This window comes from Rattus norvegicus, chromosome 2 (assembly GCF_021556685.1).
Source record: "Rattus norvegicus strain SHRSP/BbbUtx chromosome 2, alternate assembly SHRSP_T2T, whole genome shotgun sequence".
Classification (NCBI taxonomy): Eukaryota; Metazoa; Chordata; class Mammalia; order Rodentia; family Muridae; genus Rattus; species Rattus norvegicus.
The window spans coordinates 121,011,028-121,033,284 of NC_141535.1; the positions used below are offsets into that span (position 1 = coordinate 121,011,028).

Below are 22,257 nucleotides of genomic sequence, written 5' to 3' on the forward strand. Positions count from 1 at the left end.
TATGAACATAGTGGAACATGTGACCTTGTGGTATGGTGAAACAGTTTTTGGCTATATGCCTAGGTGTGGGATAGCTAGGTCTACAGGTGGAACTATTTCTAATTTTCTGAGGAACTGCCAGATTGATTTCCAGAGGGGTTGTACCAGTTTGCAATCCCACCAACAATAGACGAGTGTTCCTTTTTCTCCACATCTTGCTAGCATGTTCTGTGGCTTGAGATTTTGATTTTAGCCATTATGACTGGTGTGAGGTATAATCTCAGGATTGTTTTGATTTACATTTCCCTGATGTCCAAGGATGTTGAACATTTCTTTACGTGCTTCTCAGCCATTTATGATTCCTCTGTTGAGAAATCTATTTAGCTCTGTACTCCATTTTTTAATTGGGTTATTTGGTTTATTGGAGTCTAACTTCTTGAGCTCTTTGTGTATTTTGGATATTAGCCTTCTATCAGATGTAGGACTAGTGAAGAGCTTTTCTCAATGTGTAGGCTGCCATTAGATTCAGTGTATGTATCTGGTTTTATGTGCAGGTCCTTGATCCGCTTGGATTTGAGCCTTGTACAGGGAGATAAATATGGATCAATTTGTATTCTTCTACATGCAGACCACCGGTTAGACCAGCACTGTTTGTTGAAGATGCTTTCTTTTTTCCACTATATGGGTTTGGCTTCTTTGTCAAAGATCAAGCGTTCATATACGCGTGGGTTTACTGCAGGGTCACTGATTCTATTCCATTGATTGACCTGTCTGTCTCTGTACCAATACCATGTAGTTTTTTTTTTTTGTTGTTGTTGTTTTTTTGTTTTTGTTTTTGTTTTTTTTTTAATTACTATTGCTCTGTAGTATGAGGTCAGGGATAGTGATTCCCCCAGAAGATCTTTTATTGTTGAGAATTGTTTTGGCTCTCCTGGGTATTTTGTTTTTCTTTATATGAAGTTGAAAATTGCTCTTTGAATGTCTGTGAGAAGTTGTGTTGGAATTTTGATGGGGAAGTCATTGAATCTGTAGGTTGTTTTTAGTAGGATGGCCATCTTTACTATGTTAATCCTACCAATCCGTGAGCATGGGAGATCTTTCCATCTCCTGAGGTCTTTGATTTCTTTCTTCAGAGACTTGAAGTTCTTGTCATACAGATCTTTTACTTGTTTGCCCAGAGTTACACCATGATATTTTTATTGTGACTATTGTGAAGGGTGTTGTTTCCCTATTTTCTTTCTCAGCCCATTTATCCTTTATGTAGAGGAAGGTTACTGATGAACTTTATATTCAGCCACTTTGCTGAACTTGTTTCTCAGCTGTAGAAGTTCTCTGGTATTTTCTTTGGAATTGATTGTGTATACTATTATATCATCCTCAAATAGTGATACCTTTACTACTTCTTTTCCAATTTGTATCCTCTTGATCTCCTTTTGTTGTCTAATTGCTCTAGCTGGAACTTGATTGCTATTTTGAATAACCAGGGAGAGAGTGGGCAGCCTTGTCTAGCCCCTGGTTTTAGTGGGATTGCTTGTAGTGTCTCTCCATTGATTTTGATATTGGCTGTTGGCCTTCTGTATATTGCTTATATTATGTTTAGGTATGGGCCTTGAATTCCTGATCTCTCCAAGACTTTTTACATGACGGGGAGCTGTATTTTGTCAAAGGCTTTTTCAGCATTTAATCAGATGGTCATGTGATTTTTTTCTTTGAGTTTGTTTATATAGTGGATTACATTAATGGATTTTTGTACATTGAACCATCCCTGCATCCCTGGGATGAAACCTATTTGGTCATGGTGAATGCTGGTTGTGATGTGTTCTTGGATTCGGTTTGTGAGAATTTTATTGAGTATTTTTGCACTGATATTCATTAGTGAAGTTGGTATGAAGTTTTCTTTCTTTGTTGGCTCTTTGTGTGGTTTAGGTAACAGTAACTATGGCTTCATAGATTGAATTAAATAGTATTCCTTCTGTTTCTAATTTGGTGAATAGTGTGGGTGTATTGGTATTAGCTCTTCTTTTAAGGTCTGGTAGAATTCTCCACTAAAACCATCTGTCCCTGGCCTTTTTTTGTTTGAGAGGTTTTTAATAACTGTTTTTGTTTCTTCAGAATTTATAGGTCTGATTAGATAGTTTACCTGCTGTTGATTTAACTTTGGTATGTGTATCCATTTCATCTAGATTTTCCAGTTTTGTTGATTATAGGCTTTTGTAGTAAGATGTGATGATTTTATGAATTTACTCAGGTTTTTTTTCGGTCTCCCTTTTCATTTCTTTCTTTTTTCTTTTTTTCAATTCTGGATACTGTCTCTGTCCTTTAGTTAGTTTGGCTAAGGCTTTATCTATCTTGCTGATTTTGTCAAAGAACCAGCTTTTGGTTTTGTTGATTCTTTGTATCGTTCTCTTTGTTTCTAACTGGTTGATTTCTACTCTGAGTTTTATTAATTCCTTTATTTAAACCTCTTGGGTTTGTTTGATTCCTTTTGTTCTAAAGTTCTCAGGTGTGCTGTTAATTGCTGGTGTAGGATCTCTCCAGTTTCTTTACCAGGGCACTCAGTGCTATGAGTTTTCCTCTTAACACTGCTTTCATTGTGTCCCATAATTTTGGGTATGCTGCGTCTTTATTTTCATTGAATTCTAGAAAGTCTTTAATTTCTTTATTTCTTCCCTGACTGAGTTATTGAATAAAGAGTTGTTCATATTCCATGAATATGTGGGCTTTTTGTTGTTTTCGATGTTATTGAAGTCTAGCCTTAGTCCATGGTGATCTGATAGGATACATAGGATTATTTCAGTCTCTTTGTATCTGTTGAGCCTTTTTTGTGACTGATTATAATGTATGTTATGGAGAAGGTACCATGAGATGCTGAGAAGAAGGTATATTCTTTTGTTTTAAGTATATTCTGTATATATTTGTTAAATACATTTGTTTCATAACTTCTTTTAGTTTCATTGTCTCTGTTTAGTTTCTGTTTCATTGACCTGTCTATTGGTGAGACTGGGGTGTTAAAGTCTCCCACTATTATTGTGTGTTGCACAATGCATGTTTTAGAGCTTCAGTAACATTTCTTTTATGAATGTGGGTGCTCTTTCATTTGGGGCATAGATGTTCAAAATTGAGACTTTATCTTGGTGGATTTTTCCTTATATGAGTATGCAGTGTCCTTCCCATCTCTTTTGATAACTTTTGGTTGAAAGATATTAGAACGTGCACTCCAATTTGTTTCTTGGGACCATTTGCTTAGAACAATTTTTCTAGCCTTTTACTCTGAGACAGTGTCTGTCTTTTTCACTGAGGCGTGTTTCTGGTCTGCAGCAAAATGCTGGATCCTGCTTGTATTTTTATTCTGGTAGCCTATGTCTTTTTATTGGAGAATTGAGTCCATTGATCTTGAGAGATATTAAAGACCTGTGATTGTTGTTTCCTGTTATTTTTTGTTAGAAGTGGTATGATGTGCATATTATTCTCTTCTTTTGGGTTTGTTATGAGATGATTCATTGCCTTGTCTTCTCTTTGGTGTAGATACTCCTTATGTTGGAGTTTTTTTTTTCTGAATCCTTTGTAGGGCTGGATTGGTAGATAGATATTGTTTAAATTTGGTTTTGTCATGGAATATTTTGATTTCTTCATCTCTGATGATTGAGAGTTTTGCTGGTTATAGTAGCTTGGGCTGGCATTTGTGTTCTCTTAGAATCTGCATGTCATTTGTCTAGGACCTTATTGCTTTTAGGAGGATTTTCATTTCTTGACGAATCTATTTTATGTTCTGTAGGCTGATTGTATGTTTATGACCATCTCTTTCTTTAGGTTGGGGAAGTTTTCTTCTAAGATTTTGTTAAAGATATTTTCTGGCCCTTTGAGCTGGGAATCTTTGCTCTCTTCTATTCCTATTATTCTTAGGTTTGGTCTCATTGTGTTGGATTTCTTGGATGTTTTGGGATAGGATTTTTTTATGCTTCGTATCTTCTGTGGTATCTTCTATGCCTGAGACTATCTCTTGTATTCTGTTGGTGATGTTTACATCTGTAGCTCCTGATCTCTTTCCTGGGTTTTCTATCTCCAGGGTTGCCTGCATTTATGATTTCGTTATTGTTTCTCCTTCTATTTTTAGGTCTTGGACCACTTTGTTTAAATCCTTCACAAGTTTGATTGTATTTTCCTGTATTTCTTTAAGGGATTTATTTGTTCCCTCATTAAGAGTGTCTATCTGTTTGGCTGTATATTCCTGTATTTCTTTAAGCGAGTTATTTATATCCTCCTTAAGGCTCTCTGACATCTTCATGAGATGGAATTTTATTTCAGCATCATGCTTTTCAGATGTGTTGGGGTTCCCAGAGCTTCCTGTGGTGAAAGAAATGGGTTCTGTTGGTGTCAAAATATTTTGGCTTCTGTTGCTTATGTTCTTGTGCTTGCCTGTTGCTATCTTGTTATCTTTGGTGACAACTGGCCTGGGTGTTTCTGTCTGGAGCCTGCCTCCTTGGAGACAAGAATTGACAGCTGCCCCATGGAAATAGAACATTTGCTTTACTGTGTTTTACTATAAAATCTTTAAAGACTTTTCCTATTTTCAGGTATTTAACACTTTATATTACTTTTTTCAGGCATTTCATTTTTGCATCTGCAATATTAAAAACAGAGGAATTAAACTCTGTGATATGAAAAATTTTACTTTAAAGTTGTTCTTTAATTTAATCTAGATATCTCAAAAATATTAATTGTTTTTAAATACTCCATTATGTATTTCTTTAGTTACAATAGAATTATTGAGGCAGAATTAGAGGATACATTTAAGATCAGTATTTGGACTACGGACCTTGTGCCTCTGGTAGTATATGCCATTAATAATGGTTATTTACCTTCATCAGTAAGGTTATGAATGTAAGGCAGGAGTCATTCTTTGATATCCATAGGTCATTCGTTTTGTGGTAGAAAATCTGTAGATGCTTAATGCCGTCTATGAGATGATGTGGTTCTTACGTATAGATTGTATATACTTCTGTGCAGTAATCTTCATTAATCTACAGATTACTTAAAATTCTTATCGCAGTGTAGATATTTTGTAAAATTACTTGTATTATTTGAAATATAAAGACAGGGAAAACTTCTGTATGTTTAAAATAAAAATATTTTTAACCCACAGTATATTGAAACTGTGGTTAGGGAGAGATGGCTATATTAATTTCAGACAAGATATGTAGTTTGAATAGAAATTCTGAGCCATGAAAAATTGAGTTTATTAAGAAGAAAAGAAGTCAGCCTAGAAGATGATGAATTACTTTGTTAGAAAGTAAACATCTCTCTCTCTCTCTCTCTCTCTCTCTCTCTCTCTGTCTGTCTGTCTGTGTGTGTATGTGTGTGTGTGTATGTGTATGTTTGTGTGTTTAAAGGTAAGCATAGGGTAATAAGGGATGGCTACCCACTATAATTTTTAAATGAAATAAAGATGTATTTAAAGTAAATTTGATATATTAAAATTTCCTTTTTCTATTAATAGAAAAAGTTAATAGTCATATACTTTTCATTTTATTTGTTTATATCTTAATGGAGTCAATTCCAGTTAGATTGGTATTTTATTAAGTGTCTTTAATTGATATGGATGTACATGGCAGCTCATTTTTAAATGAAATCACACATTTACACCCCCTTTCTGTAATTATTCTAACTCAAATTCTTTCAATTCAAAGATGCTCTATAAAAATAAAATGACATTTAATATTTAAGTTTTACCTGTAATTTTCCTTAGAGTATCCTCAGTGTTATCATTCTATTTATGAAGTGCTTATATAGTTGCCATTATTTATTAAAATATCACACAGATCATCTTCATTTTTCTAATAAGTTAGGAAAATTGTTCTCTTATATAGCAGAAAATAACACAAATTACATCACTAATAAAATAAAGCCAAAACTTGAATTTATTATGGTCTGATGTCAAAGTCAAACACACTTACCTAGTTTTGTGCATATAGCATCAGGGTTTCTATATACTATGTGTGTACTAAGATGATTTGACACCTTTACGATCAGAGCTATTTTTCAAAGGTATTAATGAGTAACAGTACATACAGGTGATAGGAAGCCAGAAGAAAAGGTTGTGGGAGTACTGTACACTAGAGCTGGTGTTATCAGTCAGAGAGCCTTTGCTTCTGGATTTAAAAGACAATTAAGATTCCAAAGGAAACAGACTACATCTCTGAACACAAATTTTAAAGCAGCAATTAGGGACCGGTGAGGTGGTTCAGCATATAACGGTGCTTTCTGCATAAGTCTGGGGATTTGAGTTTGATCCCTGTAACCTATGTGAAGGTGAGAGAAGAAAACTGACTCCATAACATACTCCTCATACGTGCACTGTGGCATGATTATGGTCTGACCCATACACACAATTATAATAGTTATAATAATAATAATAAACATTTATATAACACCTTTAAGCAACAAATTAACCATAACTCATAAGCAGTGATGATTGTTTTGTACTTTTAAGATGACCACATTCCTTTTTTTTTTTTGAGACTGTTTATTTCATTGCAGTCCCAGAATCTAGAACAAAGGCAGCCACATACTAGGCACTCAGTAGATTTTTATTTCATGAACAAATGTGAAAAATGTTTATCTGAAACTCTAGTGTTTCATCTGAAACAGTGGCGTAACTCTGTGTGTGTGTGTGTGTGTGTGTGTGTATACATATATATGTACATATATATACATATATATACATATATACATATACATATATATGTGTATATATACACATATATACATATATACATATACATATATATATGTGTATATATATATATATGTATATATATATAGTTTTTTTCACATTTTTAAGACAGGGTCTCACTTATGCATGTTGGCTGGCCTGGAATTCACAGAGATGTTGTACCTCTGGCTCCTGAGTGCTGAGATTACATGTGTTTACTACTATGCTTAGCTGTATTTGTTATTAAGAACATTTATTAAAGTGCAATAGATTTCACTTATAAAATAGCAAGCCCCTCATAAAAAAGTTAGAAATCAACATAAGAAGAAGAGGATTGAAAGAAATAGGTATACAAGTATAAAGATTCTTTTTCTTTAATGTGCAAAAGAATTTTTGAATAATTAGAAAGTGTGTGCGTGTATGCGTGTGCACATGTGTCTTCAGTTGATTTTGCTTTTTGTTCTCTAATATTTTTAGATCTAATTCAAGACTGGTCTAGTGATAATGCTCCAGACATTTTCTCATTTGTTCCATACACATGGAATTTTAAAATCATGTTTCATCAGTTTGAAATGATTTGGGCTGCCAATCAACATAACTGGATTGACTGTTCCACTAAACAGCAGGAAAATGGTAAGAATGCTAGGAATTCGGCTCAGTACTCATTAAGATGTGCCAATAGTGTCAAAGTTCCGTGGATTCCCTTCCTCCCTTCTTTCCTCTGTCCTAGAAATCAAATGTTGTGCCCTTGTAGTCTGTCCCTTAAGACAAAATCTGATAACCTGTAGTGATGGAGCGCTTAGACCTTTGCAGAAAAAGTGAGCTCCCTTCTAGCCGCAAGATCTATTTTTGGTCCTGTTAGTGCCTGCTTCCTCAGTAGCTAAGTCAGGCCAAATTATGTAAGTGGCACAAAGGTTGCCTGCCCACAAGAACGTATGAATCAGGAAGCTCCCTTTTCTCAGTATTGAGAGTTCTTCTCCCCGCATTATCCCCATGCCCATCCCATCCAGTGTTACACATGGTGAGTATCTCTCCTGTGTCAGTTTCTTCTCAGGGCCACATCGATTGAAGACCTTCTACAGGGTCAGCTCACATTACTGCCTTTCCTTGATTCTGCTTCTCTCTTCTTTCACTTATACCTAGAGTTGATTTTCCTATATTAGACTAATTGAGAATTGGCTGAGATTTTCATGTTTCCATACAGTTAATCTTACTTATGTGTACATTTAATGTAGTTTTGCCATTTAAATTTTGTTGATATTAAAGCAGATCTACTTTTTCTTTTTTTAGTGTATCTGGCAGCCTGTGGGGAAACACTGAACATTGACTTTTCTTTGCCTTTCACGGACTTTGTTCCAGCAACATGCAATACTAGGTTCTCCTTAAGAGTAGGTATAATTGGTTGTATTGTGTATTCCACAGGTTACTAGTCAGTTTGAGTTCCCGGAGCTGGTGTGCCTGTCCCTCCATTTCTCCCGTTAGTGAGCAGGAGCTTTAGTGTCTGCGTCCTCCTCTGTCTTTCCTGTTAACAGCACCCAAGAAATTGACCTAAAATACAATCTATTTTCTTAGGATTCATTTGTTATCTCTTTAATCTTTTTTTTAATTGTTGGTAGAGCCCGTTCTACTGATAATGTGTTATAAAAAAATTTGTGCTTCCTCCTATTTGATTCCTAGTTAAACCATAAATTCAGAGAACAACCATAAGTTCTTTTCTTTAGTTTATCTAAAAGGCAGCAATTATCTACTTCTAAGTTCAAAATTTTTGTGACATACCTGATGTTAATATATGGATAAGTGTTACCAATCACAATACTATTTGAATTATAGTAGTAACAACAACAGTAATGATAGGATCAATTAACACCTATTAACCCTTTGTTAATGAACCAGACACTGTTCTGAGTGCTGTATGCATAGTAACTCATTTGGTTTTATAAGCCTTCTTGATATAGTTACCACCACGTGTATCTTAGAACACTGAGGTGTATTTGGGCATGATCCTATAATTGGAGTATTCAGGACACAGAGGCTGGAAGATGAGAAACTGAGGAGAATTTGAGCTATACTGACTTACAGGAGGGAGGATGCATAAAAACTGGGTAACAGGTTATGTAAAGTTTCATCAAACTAGTGAGTTGCCAAGTTGGATTTTGAACCCTGACAGTGTGCTTAGGGTGCAGCATTCTTTTAACCACCCTACTCTGTGTTATGTGCTGAGAAACTAGGCATTAAAATGAGAATAGAAGAGCCATAAGAAAAAGTCTTATAACAGCCAAGGTCAAGTTAAGAAATTTTAGACCATATTCTACCTGATCCTATCAGAGAAGTTTTGATTTTCTTAAATTGAATATGATGTAATATCCATAAACAACCATCAAAAATAGTCATCGAATTGCTATTTGGAAACTCTGCATTGCTTTCTGTAATATCTGTTCTATATTTTCTAGAACAATTTAATTTTAGTCATTGTTAAATCTTATTCCTGGTATTTATCTGACTTTTCAGTGTAAATATGGTATTTAAAATTTATCACTTGATTTTCACTTGTTCTCATGAATACATAGGTAGATTTAAGTGTTTTTAGTGTGCTAATATATTTATGTACTGATGATTATTATAAATTATTTTTTAGGGAGAAGATGTTGATCTTCATTTATTTCTACCAGATTGCCACCCTAGCAAATACTCATTATTTATGCTGGTAAAGAATTGTCACCCAAATAAGATGGCTGCTGAAGCTGGTGTCCCTGCTGAGTGTCAGAGTGGCCAGAAGACAGTTAAGCCAAAGTGGCGCAACGTCACCCAGGAAAAGTAAGGCAGACAGTGGTCTGTGGGGCCTGTCACAGGCAGGGAGACTCTTTGAAAATAAGCTTCTCTGCAGCTAGTGTCCTACACAAGTACAGGTTAAGTGTCTGAACAGATCTTGTTGTTGTTTGTATTGGAAGGGCCGGTTGGGTTGAGTGCTGGACTGTCCCAAGTGTCATGCTTACCATTGATTACACCTGGCATCCAATTTATCCACAAAAAGCAGATGAGCAGCTAAAACAGTCATGTAAGTGTTTTGAATATCATTCTTTTTTAAACAACTGCTGTTTTAGTAAAACTTTATTGAAGATACAAAAGTTAAAATTAACTGATAGGTGTGTATTCTCAGATACCTATGAATTTGTATCTTTTAACTACTTTTGAATAATTATAGATAATTTTTATGAGCATTTACCCTGTACCAAAACTTGAATCAAGCAGTTTTCTTATTTATTATGCCATTTGACCCTTATTATGCCCTCTGTGACATGGATAATATAGTTATGCTTATTTTAGAGTTAAAGCGATGCATTTTTTCCAAGGTTTACCAAAGCAAAACTAGCAAAGCTGAAGTATAAAGTGTAGTGTGCCGTGTGGTGTGCTGTGTGCTGTGTGCTGTGTGCTGTGTGCTGTGTGCTGTGTGCTGTGTGCTGTGTGCTGTGTGCTGTGTGCTGTGCTGTGTGGTGTGCCATACAGTAGATTTCTGATGCCTGATTGAGCGGAATGCTGGTTTTTAATGCACTTTCACGACTATCATGGGATCTACAAGTTATCAAAGACAATGTGATGCATTCCTGAGTGTGGACAAAGAATTCAGGAGTTCAGTGGTTTTTATCTCTGTATTTTCTAATTTGTTATGTTTCAAAGAACAGTTTTTATAGTTATCCATACTTACAGCATTTAAAAATATCACGCATATTTAAATAATTGTATATAAAAGCAACTTCTTTAATGTCTAAATATAGTTGGTGCCTATTATGACCTGAATTTCTATTTTAGGGACTTAAATGTTATGTGTAATGGGACCTTTATTGAGTCCCAAATTCTAATTTATTCTTTATTGTTCTTTGCTTTCTTCATTATTGGTTTTTCAGGTTTTGGGTTCTTTTTTTGTTAAATATTACAGATACTCTTATGATTATTTCATTTTATATAAACACAGTGAAATTTTTATAACTTCCTTGAAGAACCGGTAAACAGTCATTTCATTTTTTCCTGGCATACTAATCTTTCACCTCTGTCTGTTTATTCCAGTGTCAGAAATGGAAGAAACAATGCTATCTGTATTAAGGCCAGCCCAGAAGCCATCAGAGAGAGTTGTTTCTTCACCATCCACTTCACCACGCCCTCCTGTTGATCCTTCAGAACTTCCACCTGATAAACTTCATGTAGAAATGGAACTGTCCCCAGATTCTCAGATAACTCTCTATGGACCTCTGTTAAATGCCTTTTTATGTATAAAGGTATTATTTTAAGAAAAACTTACATTTTTAAACATATGCTAAGCAGTGATAATAGAAAATTAGGGCCATAAAGAATATCTAGTTGGATTTAAATAGTTGTTTATGTATTTTATGTATGTAACTGGCTGTACTCTATCCTACCCCCACCCACCCAAATGACCAGATTTTTTTTTATGAAAATAATTTTTTCATGTTTTTCCCTTTCCTAACTCCTCTTAGATATTCCCCTCCTCCCTACAAACCTAACTTTATATATTTTCCTCCCTCTATCTCTTTCAAAAAAGGAAAAAAAAAAACAAGCAAATGAACAAAACTAGTAACAAAAATAAAAACCACTAATACAAGAAAACAGCTGAATACTATTGTGTTGAGTTTGAACAGCAAACACATTTGTTCTTATAAATTTAATATTCTAGAGCCTGTGGAAATGACTCAGTTAGTAAAAGAGCTTGCTGTACAAGCATAAGCACCTGAGTGGGATCCTGAGCACCCACGTAAGAAGTCAGATGCACTTCTGTGGTTCTGGAAGCATCCTGGCCAAGCAGCCTAGTTGAGTGGTGATCCTGTGGATCAGTAAGACTGTTCTCAAAGAGTAAGGATAGCAGCAACGGAAGACATTCAATATCTTCCCCGACCACTGCGTATGCATGCACCACATAGTCATGTACTATACATCTCTAGCACACATGTATACACATGAAATTTAGTGTTGGGATTAAGATATTACAGTGTTTCTTTTTAATGCTCTTTTTTTTTTTTTTTTTTTTTTTTTTTTTGGAGCTGGGGACCGAACCCAGGGCCTTGCGCTTCCTAGGTAAGCGCTCTACCACTGAGCTAAATCCCCAGCCCCGTGTTTCTTTTTAAAAAAGAATTATTTATTTGTAAGTGTACACTGTCATTGTCTTTAGACACACCAGAAGAGGGCATCGGATCCTATTACAGATGTCTGTGAGCCACCATGTGGTTACTAGGAGTTGAACTCAGGATCTCTGGAAGAGCAGTCAGTGCTATTAACCACTGAGCCATCTCTCCAGCTCAACAGTGTTTATTTTTTATTCATGCTTTTTATCCAGTTTTACAAGAACAATGATCAAGGTTTTAGGTTGCATCTGTGCTATTTACAGGTGGACAGGACTAGAGAAAAGAGGGAAAGGTACTGGTTGAATTAATAGTAGTAGGATTATAATTTTTAGTCTTTCTATTAATTAAATGAGTCAAAAGAATATCCTTTCCTAGGGAAGGTTCTCTGACCTGTTATTTATAACCTAGTCATAGTCAGTAACCAGCAGAACAAAACATGCCAAAGTACTGACTTGGTTCTCATACTGAACAATATAACTAACAGTGGTAATACTTAATAGATTTTCCTTCATATTCACAGATCAAGTAGGTAAAATGAAATTTTATAGTCAATGGAAAAAGAAAACTTCAATCAAAACTAAATTTGTTTAAGACAATGTTTTGTTTACAAATGTAGGAAAATCAGAATAATACTTTAAATACTTGGATATAGAATAAAGATCAATGAAGTATGTGAAAAGAAAGTTGATAATTGTTAGTAAGTTATACTCTGCTTCCTTAGTAATATAAACTAAAGCTAAGGCTGTTGAACATTTCTGGGACAAATTTTAGCTGACTATATAATCATATATTTATGTAATCGGACTTAGCCAAGTTAGTTCTCAGTGATTGGATCTCTTTGCTCAGAACCTTTCTCTGGGATTATCTCAGAATTTTGAGAAGCAGAGACTGAAAACTATTGAGCTCTTCAGACCTTCAGAGGTACCTTTGAAGACCTACATTTTTGTAACTTGTCTAGGAGCTTTACTATGTTGCATATTTTAGTGCAGAATATTTATTTACTAAGAGAAATGCACTTTTTCATATGACTTAAGTAGACCTGATGCTTTTAGTTAAATACAGCAGTTTAGCGAGATGCATATTGTATAATGTAGGGCTCAGAGACTCATCCCTCATTAATGGTAGCTTGTTTAAATGCTGACAGGAAAACTACTTTGGAGAAGATGACATGTACATGGACTTTGAAGAGGTCATTTCAAGCCCCGTTCTGTCACTGTCAACATCCTCCAGTTCTGGGTGGACCGCTGTAGGAATGGACAGTGACAAAAGGGAAAATGAAAGTTCAGCCAAGTCAATCCATCCACTCGCTTTGCGGCCCTGGGATATTACTGTACTTGTTAATTTGTATAAGGTTCATGGGCGCCTTCCTGTGGTAAGTGTGGTATCTATATTATGATACCTGTCTAACATAGGAAGCTGTGTATCTAGAATTTTATATTTTCTTTTTTTTTAATTTATTTTTTTAGTTTACTTTTTACTTATTTAATTTACTCACTGCTCCCCTCCTGGTCACCGCTTCCCACAATTCTTCCCCCATTCACCCTTCCCCTTCTCTTCTGAGTGGGTTGATACCTCCCCCACGACCTTCCACTACCCCCCACCCCCACCCCGTATCTCACCATCCTTATACTTCAAGGCTCTGTGAGTCTAGGCACTTCCTCTCACTTCCTCTCTTGGGGCCAGACAAGGCAGCCCAGCTAGAAGAACATATCCCACAGACAGGAAAAACTCCAGCTCCAGTTGTTCCAGACCCACTTGAAGACCAAGCTCCATATCTGCTACATATGTGCAGGGAGGCCTAGGTCAAGCCTGTGTACATTCTTTGGTTGGTGGTTCAGTTTCTGAGAGCCCCAAGGGATGAGGTTAGTTCATTCTGTTGGTCTTTGGGGCCTACAGTTCTTCCTCCTATGGTTTCATCAGAGTCCCCAAGCTCTATCTACTGTTTGGCTGTGGGTGTTTGCATATGTGTAGGTAATTGGTGGGTGGAGCTTCTCAGAAGACAATGTTATACTCCTGTCTGCGAGCATGACAGAGTATTTCGTATTTGTCTATGGCATGAATCTCAAGTTGGCCCTGTTATTGGTTGGCCATTCCCTTAGTCTCTGTTCCATCCACAGTCCCTGCATTTCTTGTAGACAGGATAAGTTTTGTGTTGAAATTTTTGTGGGAGGGTTGGTATCCCTATTGCTCCACTGGCTTCCTGCCCAGCCACAGGAGGCAGACTCCCCAGGCTCTATAACCACAATGCTGTGAGTCACAGCTAAAGATACCTACGTTGATTCTTAGATGGTTCACCTATCCTAGGTCTCCATCTCTTCCTGGAGATACCCCCCTACCAGTACCCCGCTCCATCAGTTGCAGATTTCCATTCATTCTCATGGTCATCCGGCTATACTCCCTGCCCCTTCCTATACCCTACTCTGAAACCCCCAACTTCCCTTCCTGATCTCTCCCACCCAGTTCCCTTCCTCCATCTGCCTTCCATGACCATTCTATTCTCCCTTTCAAGTGAGACTCAAGCATCCTTGCTTGTGCCCTCTTTCCTGTCCAGCCTCCTTTGTTCTGTGGAGTATAGCATAGGCATCCTGTAGTTTATGGTTAATATCCACTTATAAGTGAATTCATACCGTGCATGTCATTTTGGGACTGGGTTACCTCACTCAGGTTGATATTTTCTTGTTCCATTTGCCTGCAAATTTCATGATGTCCTGTTTGTAATAGTAGGTAGCATTTGATTGTGTAGATGTACCACATTCTTTATCCATTCTTCAGTTGAGAGACATCTAAATTATTTCCAGTTTCTATCTATTACAAATAAAGTTTTATGAACATAGTTGAGTGAATAACTTTGTGGGATGATGGAGCACCTTTGGATATATGCCCAGTTTTCTGAGAAACCACCAAATTGATTTCCAAAGTGGTTGTACAAGTTTGATCTCCCACCAGCAATGGAGGAGTGTCCCCCTTGCTCCACATCCTCACCTCCTTTTGTTTTTTTAACTTTTATCATGAGACCACGAACCAGTTTGGGGCATTCTGGAAAAAAGAAAAGAAGAAAGACATTCAGGTTTGACCTTGGAAGCTGAATTGTGTTACAGGTTTGGATTTAGGATTTAGTTCAGTTCTGCTTCACTTTGACGCTTGTCCTTGAGCCTGTTGCGACTGACCTGGCCTGAGCCAAGAAGCCAGGAGCTTCAGAACCACACAGGGGAGGGGACTCCAGGGCACTGTGTTGCAGTCTGACTTCAGGCCATATATATCATGGTTGTGTAGCAGGAGTCACCTCTAGTCCTTACGTTGTTAAAAGGCGGAGAGAATAGTTCATTTGGTCAGAGTGCGCTACTATTCCCTTTGAAGATTCAAAATCTCTCACTCATGACTGTCGTGTCTGAGCTTTTGCTTTGACGTTCTGTGTAACTCCAGCATGGAACGACGGATGGCCCTGAGTGCCCTGCAGCGTTCTTGGAAAGACTTTGTTTTGAAATGAAAAAAGGATTCAGGGAGACCATGCTGCAGCTTGTCCTGTCACCCCTGAATGTGTTTGTCAGTGATAATTATCAGGTATGGTAAACATTTAAGATATTTATTGTTAATATATATGATGGTTAAAATAGTGCTAGCTTCCATACATGGTTCTTTTTTTTTTTTTTTTCTTTTCTTTTTTTCCGGAGCTGGGGACCGAACCCAGGACCTTGCGATTGCTAGGCAAGCGCTCTACCACTGAGCTAAATCCCCAGCCCCATGGTTCTTTTTTAAAATAGACTTTTACTTCCACTGTAGAGGCTTTGTATATATGTAGATATATAAGAGCTGTCTGTAGAGTTAATCTTTTTTCGTTTGTGCTAGTCCTCATGTCATCCTAATTATGTTTTACTGGTTTTTTGCTTTTAGAAATGGAATGAAATAGTTCATGACTTTCTGATGTTTATAGAAGGGAATGATTTCTGTTAACCAGTACCATAAAACGCACATGTTCAATGATTTAATTCTCAGTCACCTAATATACGTAGATAATATATTGAAAATTCCCTCATCATACTTTCTGGGACTCTGGAAGAGAACTAGTGACTCTAACCAAATGATTTATTTTAATCCTGGGTAGATTGGTACTACAATTATTTATTAAATGTCAAACAGCTTTTATTGGAACCTGTTACTACAAGTGTGTGTGATGTCAAAATACAAGTGGAGTTTAGTGTAAGGCAAACACATAAAAATGAAAATGCACATCTCCAAACCATTAGTACACAGTCACTTATAATGGATCATGTGTGGTAACTGATCATTTTTTTTTTTTAAAGGATGGCCATTTTTACTTTTTGTTTTAACCACAGCTGATTATATTTTTATTTGTGAGAGCCAGTGGTATTCTAAGGATCCAGGCTTGCTTTGAACTTGTAATCTTCTGCCTCTCAGTCTCCTGAGTGCTGGGATTCTAGACATGAACCCACATCTATGGCAAGTTTGTATTTTATTGTAATTTTATTTATTTTATTTTTAAGTTGAAAAAAGCTTTTTTCTTTATTGAAAATACATTTTCTTGCCCGGACCGCAGCAGCTCTCTGCTCCCAAACCCCGTGGGAGAGAGACCTCACCGCCTGATCAAGTGGGCACTCCTGAGGCTGCAGAGCGGAGGAGACCACCAACACTGCCCACCCCTGCCCACATCCCTGGCCCAAGAGGCAACTGTATAAGGCCTCTGGGTTCCCGTAGGGGAGGGCCCGGGAGCGGCAGGACCCCTGCGCCTGAGACACTGCCGGAACCTGAAGGAAACAGACCAGATAAACAGTTCTCTGCACCCAAATCCCGTGGGAGGGAGAGCTGAACCTTCAGAGAGGCGGACACGCTTGGGAAACCAGAAGAGACTGCACTCTGTGCACATCCAGGTGCCAGAGGAAAACACCAAACGCCATCTGGAACCCTGGTGCACGGAGGCTCCTGGAAAGAGCGGCGCAGATCTTCCCGGTTGCTGCCACAGCGAGGAGGACTTAGGCAGTACCCCACGAGCAAACTTGAGCCTTGGAACTGCAGGTAGGACCAACTTTTCCCCTGCAAGAAACCTGCCTGGTGAACTCAGGACACACAGAGGCAAAATTCCTCTAAGGCCGGGCACTTCCTGTGTTTACCGGAAGTCCCACACCGGCGGATCCCGGACCGCAGCAGCTCTCTGCTCCCAAACCCCGTGGGAGAGAGACCTCACCGCCTGATCAAGTGGGCACTCCTGAGGCTGCAGAGCGGAGGAGACCACCAACACTGCCCACCCCTGCCCACATCCCTGGCCCAAGAGGCAACTGTATAAGGCCTCTGGGTTCCCATAGGGGAGGGCCCGGGAGCGGCAGGACCCCTGCGTCTGAGACACTGCCGGAACCTGAAGGAAACAGACCGGATAAACAGTTCTCTGCACCCAAATCCCGAGGGAGGGAGAGCTGAACCTTCAGACAGGCGGACACGCCTGGGAAGCCAGAGGAGACTGCACTCTGTGCACATCCAGGCGCCAGAGGAAAACACCAGACGTCATCTGAAACCCTGGTGCACGGAGGCTCCCGGAAGGAGCGGCGCGGATTTTCCCGGTTGCTGCCACAGCGGAGAGGACTTGGGCAGTGCCCCACGAGCAAACTTGAGCCTTGGAGCCACAGGTAGGACCAGCTTTTCCCCTGCAAGAGACCTGCCTGGTGAACTCAAGACACAGGCCCACAGGAACAGCTGAAGACCTGTAGAGAGGAAAAACTACACGCCCGAAAGCAGAACACTCTGTCCCCATAACTGGCTGAGAGAAAACAGGAAAACAGGTCTACAGCACTCCTGACACACAGGTTATAGGACAGTCTAGCCACTGTCAGAAATAGCAGAACAAAGTAACACTAGAGATAATCTGATGGCGAGAGGCAAGCGCAGGAACCCAAGCAACAGAAACCAAGACTACATGGCATCATCGGAGCCCAATTCTCCCACCAAAGCAAACACGGAATATCCAAACACACCAGAAAAGCAAGATCTAGTTTCAAAATCATATTTGATCATGATGCTGGAGGACTTCAAGAAAGACATAAAGAACTCCCTTAGAGAACAAGTAGAAGCCTACAGAGAGGAATCGCAAAAATCCCTGAAAGAATTCCAGGAAAACATAAATAAACAAGTAGAAGCCCATAGAGAGGAGACACAAAAATCCCTGAAAGAATTCCAGGAAAACACAATCAAACAGTTGAAGGAATTAAAAATGGAAATAGAAGCAATCAAGAAAGAACACATGGAAACAACCCTGGACATAGAAAATCAAAAGAAAAGACAAGGAGCTGTAGATACAAGCTTCACCAACAGAATACAAGAGATGGAAGAGAGAATCTCAGGAGCAGAAGATTCCATAGAAATCATTGACTCAACTGTCAAAGATAATGTAAAGCAGAAAAAGCTACTGGTCCAAAACATACAGGAAATCCAGGACTCAATGAGAAGATCAAACCTAAGGATAATAGGTATAGAAGAGAGTGAAGACTCCCAGCTCAAAGGACCAGTAAATATCTTCAACAAAATCATAGAAGAAAACTTCCCTAACCTAAAAAAAGAGATACCCATAGGCATACAAGAAGCCTACAGAACTCCAAATAGATTGGACCAGAAAAGAAACACCTCCCGTCACATAATTGTCAAAACACCAAACGCACAAAATAAAGAAAGAATATTAAAAGCAGTAAGGGAAAAAGGTCAAGTAACATATAAAGGCAGACCTATCAGAATCACACCAGACTTTTCGCCAGAAACTATGAAGGCCAGAAGATCCTGGACAGATGTCATACAGACCCTAAGAGAACACAAATGCCAGCCCAGGTTACTGTATCCTGCAAAACTCTCAATTAACATAGATGGAGAAACCAAGATATTCCATGACAAAACCAAATTTACACAATATCTTTCTACAAGTCCAGCACTACAAAGGATAATAAAGGGTAAAGCCCAACATAAGGAGGCAAGCTATACCCTAGAAGCAAGAAACTAATCATCTTGGCAACAAAACAAAGAGAATGAAAGCACACAAACATAACCTCACTTCCAAATATGAATATAACGGGAAGCAATAATCACTATTCCTTAATATCTATCAATATCAATGGCCTCAACTCCCCAATAAAAAGACATAGATTAACAAACTGGATACGCAACGAGGACCCTGCATTCTGCTGCCTACAGGAAACACACCTCAGAGACAAAGACAGACATTACCTCAGAGTGAAAGGCTGGAAAACAACTTTCCAAGCAAATGGTCAGAAGAAGCAAGCTGGAGTAGCCATTCTAATATCAAATAAAATCAATTTTCAACTAAAAGTCATCAAAAAAGATAAGGAAGGACACTTCATATTCATCAAAGGAAAAATCCACCAAGATGAACTCTCAATCCTAAATATCTATGCCCCAAATAAAAGGGCACCTACATATGTAAAAGAAACCTTACTAAAGCTCAAAACACACATTGCACCTCACACAATAATAGTGGGAGATTTCAACACCCCACTCTCATCAATGGACAGATCATGGAAACAGAAATTAAACAGAGATGTAGACAGACTAAGAGAAGTCATGAGCCAAATGGACTTAACGGATATTTATAGAACATTCTATCCTAAAGCAAAAGGATATACCTTCTTCTCAGCTCCTCATGGTACTTTCTCCAAAATTGACCATATAATTGGTCAAAAAACGGGCCTCAACAGGTACAGAAAGATAGAAATAATCCCATGCGTGCTATCGGACCACCACGGCCTAAAACTGGTCTTCAATAACAATAAGGGAAGAATGCCCACATATACGTGGAAATTGAACAATGCTCTACTCAATGATAACCTGGTCAAGGAAGAAATAAAGAAAGAAATTAAAAACTTTTTAGAATTTAATGAAAATGAAGGTACAACATACCCAAACTTATGGGACACAATGAAAGCTGTGCTAAGAGGAAAACTCATAGCGCTGAGTGCCTGCAGAAAGAAACAGGAAAGAGCATATGTCAGCACCTTGACAGCACACCTAAAAGCTCTAGAACAAAAAGAAGCAAATACACCCAGGAGGAGTAGAAGGCAAGAAATAATCAAACTCAGAGCTGAAATCAACCAAGTAGAAACAAAAAGGACCATAGAAAGAATCAACAGAACCAAAAGTTGGTTCTTTGAGAAAATCAACAAGATAGATAAACCCTTAGCCAGACTAACGAGAGGACACAGAGAGTGCGTCCAAATTAACAAAATCAGAAATGAAAAGGGAGACATAACTACAGATTCAGAGGAAATTCAAAAAATCATCAGATCTTACTATAAAAACCTATATTCAACAAAACTTGAAAATCTTCAGGAAATGGACAATTTCCTAGACAGATACCAGGTATCGAAGTTAAATCAGGAACAGATAAACCAGTTAAACAACCCCATAACTCCTAAGGAAATAGAAGCAGTCATTAAAGGTCTCCCAACCAAAAAGAGCCCAGGTCCAGACGGGTTTAGTGCAGAATTCTATCAAACCTTCATAGAAGACCTTATACCAATATTATCCAAACTATTCCACAAAATTGAAACCAATGGAGCCCTACCGAATTCCTTCTATGAAGCCACAATTACTCTTATACCTAAACCACACAAAGACCCAACAAAGAAAGAGAACTTCAGACCAATTTCCCTTATGAATATCGACGCAAAAATACTCAATAAAATTCTGGCAAACCGAATTCAAGAGCACATCAAAACAATCATCCACCATGATCAAGTAGGCTTCATCCCAGGCATGCAGGGATGGTTTAATATAAGGAAAACCATCAACGTGATCCATCATATAAACAAACTGAAAGAACAGAACCACATGATCATTTCATTAGATGCTGAGAAAGCATTTGACAAAATTCAACACCCCTTCATGATAAAAGTCCTGGAAAGAATAGGTATTCAAGGCCCATACCTAAACATAGTAAAAGCCATATACAGCAAACCAGTTGCTAACATTAAACTAAATGGAGAGAAACTTGAAGCAATCCCACTAAAATCAGGGACTAGACAAGGCTGCCCACTCTCTCCCTACTTATTCAATATAGTTCTTGAAGTTCTAGCCAGAGCAATCAGACAACAAAAGGAGATCAAGGGGATACAGATCGGAAAAGAAGAGGTCAAAATATCACTATTTGCAGACGACATGATAGTATATTTAAGTGATCCCAAAAGTTCCACCAGAGAACTACTAAAGCTGATAAACAACTTCAGCAAAGTGGCTGGGTATAAAATTAACTCAAATAAATCAGTTGCCTTCCTCTATACAAAAGAGAAACAAGCCGAGAAAGAAATTAGGGAAACGACACCCTTCATAATAGACCCAAATAATATAAAGTACCTCGGTGTGACTTTAACCAAGCAAGTAAAAGATCTGTACAATAAGAACTTCAAGACACTGAGGAAAGAAATTGAAGAAGACCTCAGAAGATGGAAAGATCTCCCATGCTCATGGATTGGCAGGATTAATATAGTAAAAATGGCCATTTTACCAAAAGCAATCTACAGATTCAATGCAATCCCCATCAAAATACCAATCCAATTCTTCAAAGAGTTAGACAGAACAATTTGCAAATTCATCTGGAATAACAAAAAACCCAGGATAGCTAAAGCTATCCTCAACAATAAGAGGACTTCAGGGGGAATCACTATCCCTGAACTCAAGCAGTATTACAGAGCAATAGTGATAAAAACTGCATGGTATTGGTACAGAGACAGACAGATAGACCAATGGAATAGAATTGAAGACCCAGAAATGAACCCACACACCTATGGTCACTTGATTTTTGACAAAGGAGCCAAAACCATCCAATGGAAAAAAGATAGCATTTTCAGCAAATGGTGCTGGTTCAACTGGAGGGCAACATGTAGAAGAATGCAGATCGATCCATGCTTATCACCCTGTACAAAGCTTAAGTCCAAGTGGATCAAGGACCTCCACATCAAACCAGACACACTCAAACTAATAGAAGAAAAACTAGGGAAGCATCTGGAACACATGGGCACTGGAAAAAATTTCCTGAACAAAACACCAATGGCTTATGCTCTAAGATCAAGAATCGACAAATGGGATCTCATAAAACTGCAAAGCTTCTGTAAGGCAAAGGACACTGTGGTTAGGACCAAACGACAACCAACAGATTGGGAAAAGATCTTTACCAATCCTATAACAGATAGAGGCCTTATATCCAAAATATACAAAGAACTCAAGAAGTTAGACCGCAGGGAAACAAATAACCCTATTAAAAAATGGGGTTCAGAGCTGAACAAAGAATTCACAGCTGAGGAATGCCGAATGGCTGAGAAACACCTAAAGAAATGTTCAACATCTTTAGTCATAAGGGAAATGCAAATCAAAACAACCCTGAGATTTCACCTCACACCAGTTAGAATGGCTAAGATCAAAAACTCAGGT

General features: G+C 38.0%; 1 protein-coding gene across 26 annotated transcripts in view; it reads left to right on the forward strand.

Annotated features, from left to right (window-relative positions):
• Bltp1 (bridge-like lipid transfer protein family member 1) overlaps nucleotides 1-22,257 on the forward strand; it is a 217,155-nt gene that overhangs the window by 51,079 nt on the left and 143,819 nt on the right. For 25 of the 26 annotated variants that reach the window (XM_087619106.1, XM_087619112.1, XM_087619136.1 and 22 more), the window contains 7 exon segments: nucleotides 7,169-7,324; nucleotides 7,982-8,079; nucleotides 9,327-9,505; nucleotides 9,640-9,746; nucleotides 10,754-10,962; nucleotides 12,968-13,195; nucleotides 15,247-15,384. In XM_087619106.1, coding sequence (XP_087475232.1) covers nucleotides 7,169-7,324; nucleotides 7,982-8,079; nucleotides 9,327-9,505; nucleotides 9,640-9,746; nucleotides 10,754-10,962; nucleotides 12,968-13,195; nucleotides 15,247-15,384 — 1,115 coding nt within the window. 26 annotated transcript variants of the gene reach the window in all.